Source organism: Triturus cristatus, chromosome 11 (genome assembly GCF_964204655.1).
Source record: "Triturus cristatus chromosome 11, aTriCri1.1, whole genome shotgun sequence".
Classification (NCBI taxonomy): Eukaryota; Metazoa; Chordata; class Amphibia; order Caudata; family Salamandridae; genus Triturus; species Triturus cristatus.
Window position 1 is genome coordinate 1,182,024,074 of NC_140594.1, and position 19,570 is coordinate 1,182,043,643.

Consider the following 19,570-nt stretch of genomic DNA (forward strand, 5'->3'; position numbering starts at 1 on the left):
CGCTGAAAATTACAGCGAACAGCATTTTTCTAACTCACTACGCTGCTTGCGGAACTCCGCATAGCGCGCTGAGCTTTTTTGCTCTTTGCGGAGTTCCGCATAGTGGAACTCCACAAAACTCCCTTCAGGCTTACACTTGACATGGTGATTTATCCCCTCAAGGATATGCAACATGGATTTTAATAGAGGTGGGTGGCCCTATGGACGCTAGAGGACAGCTCGAGCCTAAAGCCTGTCTCGGTTCGAGGTCCTACTGGAACCTCGAGCCCATAACGAGTCGAGCTTTCATGAGGATTCTGCCTCCCTCTGCCAAGGGTGTTGCGTTGCAGCCAGAGATTTTGATGTTGGGTCGGGAAATTCAGGTTTGAGTCGCGACGTCGCTCAACATCCTGTGATTCTGGCCATAAAACGTCATTTCCTCATCCCTATAAACAATGAATCGTGACATTTTGTAATGTAACGTGTGCCTATGCAAAGCGCTCCGAAAACTTTCAGGTCGAGTTTGTGCTTTATAAAAGCTGCCGAAAAGGTGCACAAAGAGGTAAAAAAACAATACCTTAACATTAGGAATATTACTCAATAGCAATCCGGGACAGTACAGGGTTTATTATACATGACAATTGTCTTGCCTCTTAGTTCATTGATGATTCATATTTAAAAACTATCACTTTTAATAAAGTACTTCCCAGTGCAGTGTTGTAATGTGACATAACAATGTTAAACTTCCACATGCTACATGTATTTTTTTTATTTTGAAGGGACTTTAGAGCACTTTACCTGTTGTTTGGTCTATGATTTACACAGCAAACATTGCACGGTGCACAGGCTCTACGATCTGAGCCAGACCATTGGCTCGGCTCTGGCTTGGCTCTCCTCTTTAATTTGTTGGCTTGTCCCCCTCTAATTTTAAAATTGTTCAAATCTGCCGTACATTGACCAGTGGCGTGGCAGGGAGATGGTCTGGCCAGAGACGGAGGACAGCCTTAATCCTGAAATTTGAACCTGAAGTGACCAATACCGTATAGCACCTCTTTAATGGGGCACCTCTTAAAATGTATGTGTATAAGGGTATGTGTAAAGTAGTGTTACCCAGGCATTGCACATCCAGCTGTGAAGCATAGGAGGGTTACCCAAGGAGCAAGACACAAGTCGCACTCACGGTCCACAGTGGACAGACGGTTTCTAGCTACTCCCAGGAGCCAGAAAAGCAGGGTGGGTCCTTTCCTGGCACTCCAGGGGTGCTGGAAAAAGTTACGGAAGGCCTCAGCCCTCAGGAGTAGGAACACTGTGGCCGTACAACGAGTTTGATTTCTATAAAGAGCAGTGTCAACCTCCTGGGGAAATTGCTAAAATCTAAACTAAAAAAGAAAATACCAGAATATGAAGGGAAATGTAAAAAATTTGCGGAATCAACAGGAATAAATAAATATCCATTCAAACTCGTCCGTTTTTTAATAGCAAAAATTGAAAGGAACAATTCACACTGCATTCACTGTTTATTTTCCACAATTTCAATTATTTAAAAACTGAATAAATTTTCAAAGGGCACGTTTTCGTACTATTCATTTTTAGGTCTCGCCTAGGCAGTGCTTGCACTGTCTCTTCGAGACATGCTGTATTCAGTATATGGGCATAAAGCTCCACCCTGTCCTTGTAAATGGTGGCTTTTCATTGGTCAATAGGCTTAGTAGTCCCTCCTTAGTACCGCCTTGTCTCTTCTTGTAATCTCCCATGAGGACACCCCCTGTTGCATGTGTTGTTACTCCCTAGGTTTTAATTACAGCCTCAGAGCACTGTTTTCTTAAAAGGCTTCAGGCAGGACACACACTTGGTCCTAACCAAGCCTGGCAGTGGTCACTTTACTCATTAGCACATCTCACATTTATATGATACCTTCTATAAATTTCCCTTCATCATCTCCACACAGACTACAACCTAATCCGGAATTAATATAATAGTTCTTTTGTCACATTTCAAAGCTACTAATTGTATATATGGGCATAGCTATTTGAATGTACTTGTGGTACTGTCTTGTATGCAATGCATTATGGGTATGGTGGATTTACCATATCTTCTGCATGATGCAGTACCATATGCGACCAAAAGAGGTGCCAGACCACTTTTGGCCACATATGCTACTACATCCTGCAACATGGCTAGGTAAAAAACATTGGTATTTATAATGCCGATAACTCCAACTTTGCAGGGTGCAGTACTATATGTGGCCAAAAGAGGTCCCATGGGACCTCTTTTGGCCACATATGGTACTGCACCCTGCAACAAGATTAGGTAAAAAACATTGGCATTTATAATGCCACTAACTCCAACTTTGCAGGGTGCAGTACCATATGTGGCCAAAAGAGGTCCCATGGGACCTCTTTTGGCCACATATGGTACTGCACCCTGCAACAATATTAGGTAAAAAACATTGGCATTTATAATGCCAATAACTCCTTCTCCAACAAATGCAAGACCAATTGCATTTCCAATGCAATAGTTCTCGTATTTGTAAAAATTAAAGCTCTTGCCGTTGAAAATGACAATTTTTTTTACTTTTGCTTTTTTTATACCATTGTCAATAGTGCTATGCAAATATAATAATTCCACTGCAAATAAAAAAACGAAAGTTAAAAACATTATTATTTTCAACACCAACAGCTCTAACTTTAACAAATGCGAGACCGATTGCATTGCAAATGCTTATTTTATGTGTAAATGTCAGGGATGTATTGTAGTGATGAGCAGTGAAGTGGGGCTCAGGAGGCGTGCTCCAGACAAGACATCTCACTGTGTCCTCCCTCGACACTTGCATCGCTCCATCAAAATAGTGCTGCTGTTGTATTTCTGCGGATGAATTTCAGATCTGCACACAATTGCGCTTGAAAACTATTACAGCAGCAGATTTTTTTTAAATGTACTCCTCGACAGGTGGTATCTGGTTCCATCACATATCCTTGCTGTGTGAAAGGAGCGCTTTCGGTTAGGACCCGTGCCGTGTTCGGGTAACAGCGGTACAGTCAAGAACTGAGCCCAGCTGCCCCTTGCATATCACACCTCACTCAAGAGCAGGTGGAACACTCAGAACCGCTGTCCTGAGTAACAGGGGTGAGTAGGGATACCTGTCGCTCCCCCATCCCCCTCTATCTCTGGCACAGCGTCAGGGAACCAGAAGGCACTAAGAAGCCAGTGCACTCACCTCACTCCAACACCCTGATGCCGAGATACTACCTTCATGCCTTGCGAGTCCAACAGCTGTGCCAGACATGCTGCCAGCCAAGGAGTAGCAGAATTCTTTGATATGATGACATTATAGAAGGCTGCGGTCCCTCTAACTCATTAGATCCTGTCCGAATTTATCCCAATACATTCACAATAGAGAACTGGACAAAGTTTTGCCCTAAGTTCAGTCCTCAGCTGACCAAAGGGTTGTGCGAGGCAATGACAAGAAGGTCCTCAAATCAGTATGTTCGCTTCTTGAAGGGGACCCATGTAATGTGCACCATGTGACACATAAAACAGATGTTCTGCATTGTAAACATTGAGGTTACCGCACCCCCCTCCCCCCCCCCATTTATGTCATTCAGAGACCCCAGCCCCCTGGTAGAATCTGCCAGAACTCTTAAGATGTTTTGCATTGGGGGGGGGGTCCAACGTCCTCATCCTGGCCTGCTCCAGTTCCCTTCCTGGCAGTCCAATCTTCCTTTACATGGATTGGTGATCTTCTTACACCAGGATGTTGCACTTTGGAGCATTAATCACTAGGTAACTTTTAGTGCAGAGCTTTAAAGCACACCAGCACCTATGCACAGTTATTTCCGGCCTGTGCACAGCATTGCCTGCAGGTAGAAAGAGAGAGAATTTCATTCCACCTAATCTTGGACAATTGGTCTGGAAATACGAGTAAAATGGGCCACCTTGAACCTTAACTTAAATTTAAAAGGCAACATGGAAATATATTTTAACACTGCTCTATTTGGTCATACATCCTGGATTCACAAACTAGCCTGGCTTAAGGTTGTATATGGCGACCAAGTCGTGGGTCAGGCTGGCCATCTAGAAGGGAGTTTTCCTGAGTCCATCCCTGGAAGGAGTATGTTCTGCACTAGGAGTGAGGGAATTTGAAAAATTGTATTTCGATATCATTTATTCAAAACTTTTAAAACTTTCTGGCACATGCATCAACAATGCCATTTGTGATTCCTTAATAGCGAAAAATAAGGATTCGCTAATAAGGAATAGCAAAAGGCTATGCATGTAGAATTCGCTTACAAAATAGCGAATCCTAAACATTCCTTAATTGCTACTCGCAAATTGCGAGTCGCAATTAAGGAATACCTCCCCATTGATTCCTATGGGCCTAGAGGCCCATAGGAATGAATGGGAGGACTTTCTCAATTTGCTAATCTCAATTAGAGAATCGCAAATTGCTCATGCAATTGCAAGGGTGCCAGGGCGTCAAAAAGGACACCTTGTTGCACCCCTGAAATCTGCATATGAATACATCTTGCACACACACATGCCCCAAGGGCATGTGTGTGTGTAAAATGGAACTTTGAAAAATGCACTTTAGTGCATTTTTCAACGTTTTTGCAAATTACCATGAAGTTCAACTTCATGGTAATTTGCTCCCCCTATTAGCGAAATCGCTAATTTTTAAACTTTCATGCATTGCATTTAAGGAATCTCAATTTGGGATTCCTTAAATGCAAAAATCGCTATTTAAGGAATCGCTATTTAGAGATTCCTTAAATAGCGATTTTTGCATTTGGGATGATGCATCCCAAATGCAAAAATACCGGTCGCAAAGGGGCAGATTCTGCTAATCTGCCCGTTTGCGAGCAGGTTTCTCGTTGATGCATATGGCCCATAGTAAATTAATGAAACAGCTGTTGAAAACAATCACCCAAAAATAAGTCATGCTGGGAAAAGAAAGCAGGCACGCGTACATTTTGAAAGATAATCCCCACAAAAAGAAGGATTTTGCTGGAGAAATGTTTTGCCAGTCCATTATTATGTTCACATTTTTGCCAAAGTGACATACTTCACAATTTCATGAATTCGCAATATTTGTTGCCTTCATAATTCTGCACACCCTGGCCCGGCCCATAGGCCCACAGCCAGACTCAGAATTGAGGGTTGCTTTTATTCGAGGGTGTAAACATAAAATGAGTGGATGATGCTAGATCCTGTCCATGTAGATATGAGCCCTACTATGGATGCAAGAGTCCTGAGAGGTGGTAGTGTATCCCATTAAGCTGCTGAGTCCCAGATAGCTAAGCTCACCTGCCTGTGCAGCCCACGTCTCCACTCCTCATGCACTGTCAGACCAGACAGTTTCATTCTCTTTCACATTTTCTGCATAAATATAAACATGTGTAGTAACGTTTTGGGTGTGTCTTTCATTTTAGTCATTTGTAGCACGATAAATCCTTAGAATTCGAAAGTGCTTCACAATTCAGAAGTCTTGAAAGTGTATAAACATTAGTTGGGCTAATTGGAAACTTTGGTAAAAGTTGTGGTTAAAGGTTCAACGGATTGGACAAATCTCTGCAAAAAAGCTCGTGTTAAGTGCTGAGTGATAGATGTGTGGTGTCATCCTCGGCAGCTCAGGTGTGCCTGAGGTCAGTGGGTTTCATGAATGGTGGCACAACACCTTTTGGGTGTTTGATTAAAGTGATGACTTACTTTAATACTTTATGAACGTTGACTAAAATGAAATAATTTGCCAACTGTGACATAACTGTCACTTTTGACACTTTGCGCTGTTGAGCCGCGTGTCGTCCGTGCCGTACCGCGGACTCCATCTGAAGCGCCAGGTAGGGTGATACACGAGTCAGATTCCTTGTAGAAGGAGCAGCAGGTCATGAATGTGATGGAGGTGGACAGCGGGAACAGCGGGAACCCCCTGAGGTCGCTGAGGCTCTGTGGGAACCCTGAACCGCCTACACAACCACCATAACATGGACCCCACTCCAAATGCAAGAACCATCCATCTGAGGACGGCCCCTCTTGGCTCTGGTGGTGCCTCCAAAACAGGTTCAAGGTTCACCCCATCCAAAGCATTATCTGGCTGCAGCGCCCAGACAGGGCTGGTATGCTCTAAGTTATCCGAAGCACTATCCGACGGTGTTTCCCAGAATAGCCCGGGTTGTTCTCCATAAGTGGCATTAAGTGGTCCAGCATTTTCTCGGGATGGTTCAGAAGCAATCCCAAATACAGCATTTTGTGGTGATAGGTCCTGAGGTGGCCTTGGTTGGACCATATTTGTGGCATAATCGGGTGGTATCTGCCAGACCGTTGGAGGATCTGTCCCATGTGAGGCATTATCTGGTGGTATTTCCCAGAATGCTCCAGGATCTGCCCTATATGTAGTGTTATTCCAAGCGGGTCCAGGATCTGCCCCATGTGAAGCATTGTTGGCTGGTATCACCCATGAGGCTTCAGGAATTGCTCGATTAATTACATTGTCTAGCGGGGTCGGCCACAATGGGTTAGTGGTATTGAAAAGAGAATGTGTTCCACTCTGTATTTCTTCTATAGGTGCCACTATAGGAGGGGATGCAACAGTTTTCCATGAAGATGGGGCTTCCGGGGGGTCATGGTTAGATACCCTCCAATCACAAAGCCCCTGGCGGCAGGCCTCACAGTGCTGCTTTTCATGGGGTCCCTCCCTCCTTCCGTAGGTGATGGAAGAGAGATTCTGGTCATCGGCACCCAGTTCCCCGTAGCAGGTCTTCCGTATCCTGCCCATCAGCTTGCCTACAACATTGTCAATGACCTCAGGGGTGAACGATGGATCCTCGAAGCAGCCGGTGGAGCAGCGCTTGCACTCTTGCCGGAAGACTCTCATTTTGACCAGACCTTGGCTCTCCAGCCAGTTCAGCCTCAGCTTGAAAAGAATATGTACATGGCCCGAGATCCACCAGCGACGACATTTTGTGCAACGGAAGCTGTAAGAAACAAGCAGGAAAGTTAGCAAAACCATGCAGGCGTGACTCAAGCTATACAAGTGAATTATTTCGAATAGAATTAAGACATCATCTTGGAGATCTTCTAAAGACGTCTAGAAACTAAAAAGCGCCAACATCTGAAGAACATGAGGGGCATCGCAGCATTGTTGAGAAGAACCACTTTCTGGTCCTTTGTTCGGATAGCAGTACAGACAGTACCCAAACCTGACCGGCTACAAGCATGAAGGCCACTTCTGTGGTCCACAAAGTATCCCCAAGTTGGAGACAGGATCCTCAAATGAAGCAGACATTTTGATAAGGTTAAGACATTCCCCAAAACACTCTTGGTCCCTCGCTCAGAGTTTGGCATGCGGACCTTCAGTCCGTTGGTGCGGGGAGCAAGCACCGATGCTTCAGGGGAGGAAGACCAACGACCCAAATGTATGCCTTTTTGGAGTATAAATATCTTGGCTGCAGGGGCACCATGCTGTGGAAACTTGGCTGCATGATGGCCATGGATGTGGGTAGTATTGTAACCATACCCATGAATTGAGTTCAATTGCATGTACCCACATTTAAATGGTCTCCGGTGTTTTGGAAGGTTTCTCCATGAATGTCAGGGCATTTTATGGGTTTTCAATGGAAAACTGTATTGATTTATGTCACTGTCTGGTACAGAATTGGCGGAGGCCAACTAGTAACCCTAACTGGGCCCGCCCATCTCATGACATTTTCAGTGGCACCATGGCCACCATCCAGACACTACTTTCCCCTACCATATAAACAAGGGATGAAGCTGGCTGGGATATCTGCTCTTTTTAGAAGAGGTCATGTTACCACCTCCTCCAGACTAGACCCCTCCATCTGTGTTCTCAGCAAGTCGCGATTACGCCACTATGTATAATGGGATTATTTAAAGTGCAGGCAGTATAAGACCATCTTGGTTTCTCTGCATAGGGTTCCAGGTTCCCAAAAGTCTAGCTGGGTGATTGCACCTCTCAGCTCATGAGGCTCTGAAATTCTTTAACACCTCTTATAAGAGCTCTGTAGACGTTGTTATGGTGCCCCTTCTGGAAAAGCATAGCTGTTTGAAAGAGCTTTTCCTGTCTGCATGACCGACTTCAACAAGAGCAAAACACTTCTGTCCCTGTATTTCAAACAAGGGCCCATGGAGCCTCCGTCGCTCTATCCACTCGCTTTGTTCCAAGTGATATTACATCACTCTCAGACTAACTGCTCAAAGTATTATGCAAAAGCACCGGAACCCTGTCCCCTACTGGGGTTCCCTCACAACCATGTGTAGTTTGGTCCGAGGATACTCATTTAATTTTTAGACTGAAATTTCAAATTCCTACACACTTATAGTACTTTTTAAAAACATTTTCAATTGTACATTTAGCTTCTTTATTTATATTCAATTCATTAATCTGTTATTAATATTTAATTTTCTAAGTAGTTGCAGACCCCCTGAGGAGGCTTCACTGACCCCCAGGGGTCCCCGGACCAAGGGTTGGGAACCAATGTCCTAGAACATCACAGAGTTAGCAGCCATATCTGGTCCTTCAAACATGTTACTATCGTACAGATCCTTCTCCCGCCCGCTATCTATATCATCACCTTGGTCCTCGGAGCACCAGTCCTTCCGGAGGAGTGAGGGACCGCGCTTCCTCCCCCATGGCACCACCTTCAAGCCGCCCGACACCTGTCCAGCTCTGGGCTTCCTCTCTAGATATGTCCAAGAGATGGGGAGGACCCTTGCCAGGCTGACCACGCACCCTATGCCTATGGGTGGAGCATCCCGTAGGGATGCAACTGCCCTTTCTCAAGGGATTCTCCGAATACCCACCCAGTCTAAGGTTCAGTTTACAGGGGACCTCACGCACAGGTGCAGCAGAATCAACAGGTGAACCTCATTTTACTGGTAACTTCAAGGAGAACCAGAGTTTTATTGACCGATGATTATCCATACAACCTTGAAGGGTTTATATTTTATTTATACATTCCTATATAGAGCACTCAACTCTAGAGTGTCAGCATGCTGCACATAAAACTAAATGAAGATAGTCGTTGTCATTGTAAATTGTATTTATATAGTGCCTCCTACCCTGACGAAGCATTGAAGCGCTTTGGGGTGAGTAGCAAGCTACCCTGGGATCCATGGACAGAGGTAAGAAGGTGGCAGATTAGTAGAAAGTGTTTTTTTGTTTTTTTCTTCCTTGTGCATTAGTTGTGGTAAGTGAGTTAAGTTAGTGCTCATTGAAATGATATGGTGATTGCAAACTAACAACACAATAACCAATACAGGTCACAAAAAGCACTGGCAAAGCCAGTAGGTCTTGGGTTAATGTACCATGAAATTAGAGTGAGCCACATGCTAGGCAGCCAGCAGGAGTGGTCAGAGAAGGCCACACTGTGAAGTAGTCCCTCATACAGTTCAATGCAGACACTGGAGCAGAGGTGGAGAAGAGATACTTCCAAACAACCAATGGCATTTGAGATAGATCAATAAAGATAAATACTCCATGGGGCTGGGCCAAGTCATGATGGGCAAGGGCTCAAGCCAATGGCTGAAAGAGGCTGGTCGAGGAATGCCAATGGCTGATGGCGGTAGACGCCAAGCCCAGTCCATGTATATTGTTGGTCATAGATTGTTCGATAGCTGCACTGTCAAAACCCAAACTTGAAAATGGGGGTGTTTTTAGCTCGGGTAATGGTAATGAAACTAAAGCGTTTGACTGGTGTTAGGGGGCACAGGATGGAAATGTAAGAGAAAGAACTGGTGAGTTCTGGTGGGAATAAATGAGAGAGAGAGAGAGAGAGAGAGAGAGAGACAGAGAAAGAGAGAGAGAGAGAGAGAGACAGAGAGAGAGAGAGAAGGAGGAGGTGCAGCAATGCAGAAGGACAAAGAAAGAGAGAGAGAGAGAAAGAGAGAGAGAGAGAGAGAGACAGAGAGAGAGAGAGAAGGAGGAGGTGCAGCAATGCAGAAGGACAAAGAAAGAGAGAGAGAGAGAAAGAGAGAGAGAGGAGAGAGAGAAAGAAAACGGTGAAACAAAATGTAAGGAAGACAAATGGGAAAGAAGTTCAGACTTAGACACACCCCAACTAAATAACTTGCACGACTCATTGTTTATACACATGTTTATGTGCTGCAGGCATTGCCTAACCTGCTGACATGTTTTAAATCCACAAGATCTGCCTCGTTCTGCGGGTTGGTTTGACAGGCTTCACCGTGCCAGGTGTTCTACCTTTCTGCTGTTGGTTATTTTGTGAAATCCCCAATCCGCCAACTCTCTGGGGGCTGATAAGCATTGTGGGGCACATTTAATAATTTTTCACACAATGCTGGGAAGCAAGCAGAGTGGCTGCGCTTCTTGAAACAGACAGCAGACATTTCGCCAAATCTTCTGCACCCTCCTAGCGCTGGCATAGTGCGAGCCGCCTAGTGCCAACGCACACACCCTTGTGCCATGCTGCAAGGGTGCCTGTGTTAGGGGCAGGATTGTTTTGTGCAGAAAGGTATACCTTCCTGCACAAAAGCAATGCAAATAGGCAATTCCCTTTTTCTATGTGTGCTGCAGAATGCTTAGAAAGAGGAAAATATGAGATTTTTTTTTTACCTCCTTCTTATGCCATATTCTGCCAGGCGAACCGATTTGATGCCAGCCCAGGTTTACAAACTATGGGGATTATTTGCAAGCCCTTGCGCCACCAGTACATCACTTTTTCCCTTATTACAAGTGGCACACCGGCGATGCCAAGGGCTTGTAAATAAGCCTCTTAGAGTAGGTAGTGCTATGTAAAAAATAAATGATTATGTCCATCGAGAACACACTGCGCCCAATTCACATACAGCATTTTGTAGCTTCTAAAGTAGTACTCACTTACTTCAGCCAAAAAGGTAAAGGTAAATGTACTCTAGCTCAGCCTCGGGGTAAGTCTACCACCACACATGGCCACTCACTGGTACTGGAACTGAATCCCATAGAGAATAATGAAGGCATTGACTTAACACCCAATAAGAAATAATGTTCAATAAAAAATGATTTCTACTTTTACATTAGATAGATAGATAGATAGATAGATAGATAGATAGATAGATAGATAGATAGATAGATAGATAGATAGATAGATAGATAGATAGATAGATAGATAGAAAATTGTTTTTAGTTTTAAAATTTTAGATCAAATTAAACATTTGATATTTTATAATTTAAAAATTACTAATTAACTTATGTCTAAAAAAATCATTAAACATTTAAACATGTAATATAAATTTAAAATCATTTAAATTAATGCATAGCACATCACTATTAATGTAATTGAATAAACAGTAATTAAATGTTAAAATGATTGAATGAATGGTGTTGTTTAATTTTAATTTGAAATAATATTTAGAAATGTAATTAATTTACTTACATTTTAATTACTTAAAACACATTTAATTTGGCAAGATAATGTACTGTAACACTTTACTGATTCATTTTTTGTGTAATAATTATGTTAAAGTAATTTACATTTTCATTTTACAGTACAATATTTTATAATACTTTCAAATAATTCATAAACATATTTTTCTCTATAACTTCCCATAAGGAGATCTTCAGCCCAGTCGCAGCAATTGCCATGCGTTAAATGTAGTAACGTTAGACTGCTAAATTCTTTCCTAGATGTCGTCACACCTTGAACAATGGGGTGGAGACATGTAAATCTATACTGGGAAATGGTGAACAACAAAAAAGTATAGAGTTACACCAAGGTGTAACAGTCAATGAACATGTGAGTAAATATATGTGTGTATTTACCTTTGTGTGTAGGCCTCAGTGTCTCTTATAAGTAACGTGCCAGCAGGTTTTGGCATGGGTTGGATGCGTCCATATATCGTGGTGATAAAGTACCTTCTGTGTATTGATGTCATGGGAAAGAAGACAGCAGATGCAGGTAAGTCATACCACTAACATGACCATTTGTACAACTGGCCCCACCCTTTCTACCTATGGTCTCAGATTTCTTTAACCCCTTCAGTGCCCATGAAGAGATAGTCTCGTCATGGAGCGCGGTTGCGCTGTGCCCATGACGAGACTATCTCGTCATGAACCCCGCCCGCTAATGAAACGCCCGGCACAGGGCGTGGAAAGGGCGGGGCACAGAAGGGGTTAAAAAAGCATCAAATACAGAAACTAAACAGAGGTTTGCTCCAGAATTTCTCTCATCAGCTGCTTCTTCCATCACCACCACCACTACCACCTCCACCCGTCCACGTCCTCTCCAACCACAGATGTTTGGTTCCAAGGGGTGAGCACGACAGCCTTACCTGCCACATGTTTTCACAGTGTATTTTTTCCACCCTGAGCCCTGCTCCAGGTGGTTATCCAGTTTAAGCATCCAGGTGTCGCCGCGTTTCAGCTCTTGGGCTCTAATATAAAATAAGGTGTACCACGTCTTATCCAGCTCCATGTCTACGACTCTGCGGCTTGGGGAGCTCAACACTACTCCTGGTGCGATCCTCGGCCACAAGAACGAACCTGCACTATTGCGATGCGGCTAAGAAGCACATCTGGCTTTCACTATGATCTGAAACTTGATTCCTGTCTTTGGCATTGTGCCTATCTCTGCAATGCCAACCTTTGGTACCTGTTGAGATACACACCTCTTCTTGTGACTTCCTCATCGATGATTACGGAATTGCCACGTTGTTTTGTTAGAGGCCTCTTTATCATAGGTAACCTTGTGTCGTTGCTGCTCTCCATTGACCCACTGGACTGAAGAAAGTACCCTGGTCTACTTACCCATAACCATCAATGCCCAAGGGCAGATTCAAAAGGTATTTTGGAGTATGTAACTCTGTACTCTAAGGGGGGTGGGCTGCATCATAGACCAAATGTAGTACTGTCCCCGGGAGCCAGCGGAGAGCCTTCAGAAATGGGGCCTCTTTCTTTTGGCGCCAGTGTCGCTAAAAAGCCTTGCTGTGGAATCAGTGATATGATACAGGCAGCCTCAGATATACCAGTGAGGCCCAGGGAGTCACACAACCACCAATTATACCACGCATCCCGGAGAATCACAAAGCAAAAGACCCCACCAAGCGCCAAGAGGGCACACAACCCCAGATCATACCAATGCGCCATAAGGAGTCACACAACCCAAGATAATAGCAATGCACCTTAAGGGAGTCACACAGCCACAGATCATAGCAATGCACCCTAAAGGAGACACACAGCCACAATCATAGCAATACACCTTTAGGGAGTCACAAAACCACAGATCATATAACAGTGAAGTCTAGGGAGACACGCAACTCTCAGATCATACCAATGCACCCTAAGGGAGTCACACAACCAAAGATCATAGTAATGCGCCATAAGAAGTCACACAACCACAGATCATAGCAATGCACCTCAAGGGAGTCACACAACCACAGATCATACCAATGCACTCTAAGGGAGTCACACAACCACAGATCATAGCAATGCACTATAAGTGAGTCACACAACCACAGATCATAGCAATGCACCTTAAGGGAGTCACACAACCACAGATTATAGCAATGCACCTCAAGGGAGTCACACAACCACAGATCATACCAATGCGCTCTAAGGGAGTCACACAACCACAGATCATAGCAATGCACCTCAAGGGAGTCACACAACCACAGATCATACCAATGCACTCTAAGGGAGTCACACAACCACAGATCATAGCAATGCACTATAAGGGAATCACACAACCACAGATCATACCAATGCACCCTAAGGGAGTCACACAACCACAGATCATACCAATGCACTCTAAGGGAGTCACACAACCACAGATCATACCAATGCACCTTAAGGGAGTCACACAACCACAGATCATAGCAATGCACCCTAAAGGAGACACACAGCCACAATCATAGCAATACACCTTAAGAGAATCACATAACCATAGATCATATCAGTGAGGTCCAGGGAGACACACAACTCTCAGATCATACCAATGCACCCTAAGGGAGTTACACAACCACCGATCATAGCAATGCACCCTAAGGGAGTCTCCCAACCACAGATCATAGCAATGCACCCAAAGGGAGTCACCCAATCACAGATCATAGCAATGCACCCTAAGGGAGTCATCCAACCACAGATCATAGCAATGCACCTTAAGAGAGTCACACAACCATAGATCATAACAGTGAGGTCCAGGGAGACACACAACTCTCAGATCATACCAATGCACCCTAAGGGAGTTACACAACCACCGATCATAACAATGCACCCTCAGGGAGTCTCCCAACCACAGATCATACCAATGCACCATAAGGGAGTCACACAACCACAGATCATATCAGTGAGGTTCAGGAAGACAAACAATTCCTGGATCGTACCAATGCACCCTAAGGGACTCTCCAAAACCATAGATCATACCAAAGCACCCTAAGGGAGTTACACAGCTACAGATCATACCAATGCACCTTAAGGGAATCACCCAACCATAGATCATACCAATGCACCCTAAGGGAGACACACAACCACAAGTCATAGCATTGCACCCTAAGGGGGTCACACAACAACAGATCATGTCAGTGAGGCCCATGGAGACACACATCCCTCAGATCAAACCAATGCACACCAAGGGAGTCACACACCCTCGATTCATACCAATGCACCATAAGGGAGTCACATAACCACAGATCATATCAGTGAGGTCCAGGAAGACACACAACCTCAGATCATACCAATGCACCCTAAGGGAGTCACACAACCACCAATCATATCAGTGAGGTCCAAGGACACACACAACCCTCAGATCATACCAAAGCACCCTAAGGGAGTTACACAGCCACAGATCATACCAATGCACCTTAAGGGAGTCACCCAACCATAGATCATCCCAATGCACCCTTAGAGAGACACACAACCACAGATCATACCAATGTGCCATAAGGAGTCACACAACCACAGATCATACCAATGCGCCATAAGGAGTCACACAACCACATATCATAGCAATGCACCTTAAGGGAGTCACACAGCCACAGATCATACCAATGCGCCATAAGGAGTCACACAACCACAGATCATAGCAATGCACCTTAAGGAAGTCACACAACCACAGATCATAGTAATGCACCTTAAGGGAGTCACACAACCACAGATCATATCAATGAGGTCCAGTGAGACGCACAACCTTCAGATCATACCAAAGCTCCCTAAGGGAGTCATACAGCCACAGATTATTCCAATGCACCTTAAGGGAGTCACCCAACCATAGATCATCCCAATGCACCCTAAGGGAGACACACAACCACAGATCATAGGAATGCACCCTAAGGGAGTCACACAACAACAGATCATGTCAGTGAGGCCCAGGGAGACACTCAACCCTCAGATCAAACCATTTCATTCACTCTTTCACTGGTGGGGCCCATAACACCAATCATTCATTCTACTTTCAGTATCAATGGTCCTCGAGAGAGAGAGAGAGAGAGAGAGAGAGAGAGAGAGAGAGAGAGAGAGAGAGAGAGAGGGGAGTTTCTTTCTTTATTCCATGCGCTGGAAATGGGAGGAAGAGTGCACCAATCACCTAATGAGTAACAACAAGTTTACCTATACCTCCCTACCTCACCAGGATCTTAATACATTATAACCTAGCAGTTCCTCCCATACTATTGGCCATGGATCAGCTAGTTGCTGGGAATAGCAACCCTTAATTCTTCTAAACAATATACATTGAAATACTTCAAATAATAACCCGACACAGTTCTTTAAATGCAATAATATGTTTATCTAATTAAAGCATAAGGAAATCATATAGCAATCAATTTTTTAGTTCGCATATTTACCTAATCTGGCTAAATGGCGTCCTCTATGTCAAATTCAGATCTTTCGTCTCTATGCCCATAAATCAAAGAATCAGTTTGTAGGTTAATTGGGCATCAAATCAGTCCATCAGAGTCTCTGGTACGCATCTGTCCAGCAGTGTCACCGTCCTCTCTGTCAGCATAACGTCGGGCAATCTAGTAAAGTGATGGTGTGCAAAAGGAATAAGCTAAAATCCTACCCTCTCTAGTCTACTTTTATAGTAAATTTTATCAAAAAATGTTTCAATACATGTTTAGAACAAATTTAATTGGTTAAACCAGGATCATTCTTCCTGATTCTCATGCATAAAATGTTGCATTAGATGCAGCTTCTCAATTTGTGAATACATTGGCAACAGTTTCTAGTCCATTCAGGGCATGTTGATTCCCATGCGGGATTGTGTCCTTAGTGTCATCAATTATAACGGTTCATAGTTTAAGGAAGTCCTTTGTTCGGTGCTTGACACTCCTCCCAGGATGTCCTTCACGGATGCAGTCTGCCTGGGGTCAGGACGAGGTTATTGTTGCTCATCTTTTAGCGCAGGCGCACTTCACTCAGTGACTTCTGTGTCTTATCGGGGCGTCAAAATAGGGATGGCAGCCATTTTGTGGCCACTCCAGAAAGGTCAACTTAAGCAAAGAGACACAAAACGTAATTAATACATGGAAATGACTATAAAAATGTTATTCCCTCACTAACCCCTCTATGTGTGTGGATTTATCTAGCAAAAGCAACACGCATTGCAGTTTATACTCACAATTTAAAGCACGATTCACAAATCACATCACAAAAGCAACATATAACATGCAAATTCTAAATATCTGACATTAGTATGCGTACGAAATTAGTTTACGTATCAATCCAGTCATGCAAATGCGATTCCCACGTGTATTTTATAATTAGTAATGTTGATTAATTAAACACAGCAAACAATTATTACTATTAATGTTAATCAATTATTCATGTTAATTCAAAATGAAGAAATGGAGGAGGTATACAATTCTTAGGGAAAACCTCGCTCCAGCAGTAGCACTGGCTCGGTCTCCCAAAAGGCATCAAGAGAGACCGCAATAGCCCTGCCTTAGGATCATGTGTCAGCTCTGAAAGGAGCTCCTCGGTGAAACACCGGCATACTGTGAGGTGGCTGAAGATTTTGGAACCCGCGCGTGGAGCACACACCTTACATAGCCCCTTGAATGGAAAAGCAGGTATCACTTCTGCTTACAAGGGCACATTTGTCACTCAGATTGCAAGAATACAAGTTTTATTTAAAGGGTGTGCCAAGATAAAATAACCTTTAGTCTCAATGGGGTAACCCTGTGTCCCTCAGAACCTGGGTATCTCTGCAAAAGCTACAATTGGGTCTGTCGGGAAATAACAATTGCTTCGAATTACAAGATATTAATCAGAAAAACTATCAAAAAGACATATATTCTGGTTTATAATCATGATGCATTTAGTGATTAAGTTCGAACACAAAAGACAGACAATTATGCACTGCATCAAACGTATTTACTTAAAGCATTATTATGCATTTTACGAAAAGGCTGTCAACAATTCAATTGAAGATAGGAGTGACATTACATAGAGCGAAAAATGTAAAGCTCTGGGAGGGGGAGGGCGATGATCGCCCGATCCACTATCACCGGAACAAGGGAGTTAGGCTAAATTGGGGTAAAATCGATCCCCTCAAATTTGAAAGAGATATCATCAAAGATAACCCCCATTTAGTTATGTGGTGTTTGAACTCAGACTCCCCCCCAGAGGAAGTTGTTCAGGAGTTTGGCTCACTATGCGCTGAGGTAGCCGCAAGGTTGACAAGAAGTTTTAAGCAGGCGGAACCTCATGAGGCACGGTGGTTTAACTCCTATTGTTCTAGGGCCCACAAAGACTTAATAAGGGCGCTTCTTGTTAATCCCTGCAATAGAGACCTGGTCAAAGCAGCAAGGCAGGGATACAAAACAGTAATTGAGGCCAGGAAAGCGGAGCTGAGAAATTTAGCATGGGAAGACCTAGAGAGAGCAGGAGCCCTGAGAGACACAAAAAAAAATTTGGGAAATCATAAATCACCCATTATTTAATGAAGAAGCTAGGCAGATGGACTCATTGATACTGGGAGACGCTTGGGTAGCTCATTTTAATGGAATCTTTAACCCCCAAAATAAAAGTGTTGAGGAATACATAAGGGATCGACCCGCAGACTCAGCTGCAGCCACCAAACTCAGTTTATCTATTACAGTAGCCAAGGTGGTGAACAACCTTCACCACGAAACCATCAACCCACATGTTGATACAACGCGGTCGTTACCACGACCGCATTTTAACAACGCATACCATTACCCCTCAAGTCGTAACAACGACTTGTGGAATGGGAGAAGGTGTTGGATTTAAAATCCAGCACCTTCCCTACTGTCTGCACAGACTGGAGTTGGAACAGTAAATTATACTATTCCAACATCCAGCGCCCCCCTCCGCAAGTTGTTGTTACGACTTGCGGAGTAATGGTATGCGCTGTTAAAACGCGGTCGTGGTAACGACCGCGTTGTAACAACATGCGGGGTGATAGGCTGCGGGAAAAACAGTCATATTCGCCAAGGTAGAGGAGGCATTAGCCCAGGGGTCTCGTCTGAAAGCACCAGGTCCTGATGGGGTCCCCCTTGACCTTTTTAAAAATAATCCAAACCTGTGGGCACCCGTCTTGACGAATGTTTTTAAGGCAGTAATTACTGGCCCAATCCCTCAATCATGGAGGGAGGCAATAGTGGTCCCTATTTTTAAAAAGGGTAATAGAAGTGACCTGGCTTGTTACAGACCAATTTCGCTCTTTGATGCCACAGCCAAGGTACTGGGCAGAGTTCTCCTGGCCCGATTAGAGACCCGGGCATCCTCCACAGGAGTGATATCCAATACGCAATATAGTTTCAGGAGGGGGCTTGGCACCTCCGAAGAATGCCTTAATCTGTCCTTAATTATTAACAAATATGTGAAGGCCAGAAAGGGCTCAATCCACCTGGCCTTCATGGACTTGTCCAGTGCCTTTGACACTGTTGATCGTGAGAAACTGTGGGATATGTTGGAATTATTAGGCGTGGAACAAGCACTGGTGTCACTCATCCGCAGACTACATTGAATACTTCATTCTCCATAAGATACGGTACTCAGGGGAAAAAACTGACCAAATAGTTTCAACAGAGGGTGTCTGCCAAGGGTGTATCCTAGCCCCTTTTCTGTTTTTAAAATATACAAACGGTCTGGAGGCTTCTCTGTTAAGTAGGAATCTTGTTTTCCCCAAGATTGGCAGTAAATTTGTGCCCTTGTTATCTTATGTCGACGACACGGTGCTAATGGCTACAATGGCGAAAGGCCTTCAGAATTCCCTGGATACTTTTATTGATTTTATGGAGTCACTTGATCTTAAAGTACATTTTATTAAATCTTATATTATGGTATGCGGCCCAAACAACACAAAGACCAAGACTTTTGTAGCACTGGAAACAAGAATAAAAAATGTTGAGAGCTTTATGTACCTGGGGAATTTGTCTAATAACGAGTTGAGTTGGGACCCATTAGTGACAGCAAGAGCGCACCATACAACTAGGGCTGTGGATGGGCTATTTCGCTTTGCTTGCAAATTAGGCCATAAGCCTGTGAGGAAAATAATTACCATTTACAAAGCCAAATGCCTTTCGATTGCAACATATAGCGCATGGGTGTGGGGGCATCACAATAGACGCCAGTTACAAGTTGTAGAAAATAAATTCACGAAAAGGCTTTTGATGACGC

At 43.9% G+C, this 19,570-nt stretch overlaps 1 protein-coding gene across 1 annotated transcript; it reads right to left on the reverse strand.

The window, feature by feature from the left end:
* Positions 1-1,433: 1,433 nt before the first annotated feature.
* On the reverse strand, positions 1,434-12,516 carry LOC146788687 (uncharacterized). The gene is made up of 2 exons (XM_085635916.1): positions 12,262-12,516; positions 1,434-6,950 (listed from the first exon to the last, which is right to left on the reverse strand). Exons 1-2 carry the CDS (start codon positions 12,402-12,404, stop codon positions 5,834-5,836), a joined length of 1,260 nt encoding a protein of 419 aa, XP_085492042.1. The 5' UTR covers positions 12,405-12,516; the 3' UTR covers positions 1,434-5,833.
* Positions 12,517-19,570: the final 7,054 nt, after the last annotated feature.

What these genes read in the sequence shown, in the direction of transcription:
- LOC146788687 (XM_085635916.1), bottom strand. Translation starts at nt 12,404, where the DNA reads ATGGAGCTGGATAAGACGTGGTACACCTTATTTTATATTAGAGCCCAA. An exon ending in ACTGTGAAAACATGTGGCAG is followed by an intron (nt 6,951 to 12,261) that starts GTAAGGCTGTCG and finishes TGTTTCTTACAG; the next exon opens with CTTCCGTTGCACAAAATGTC.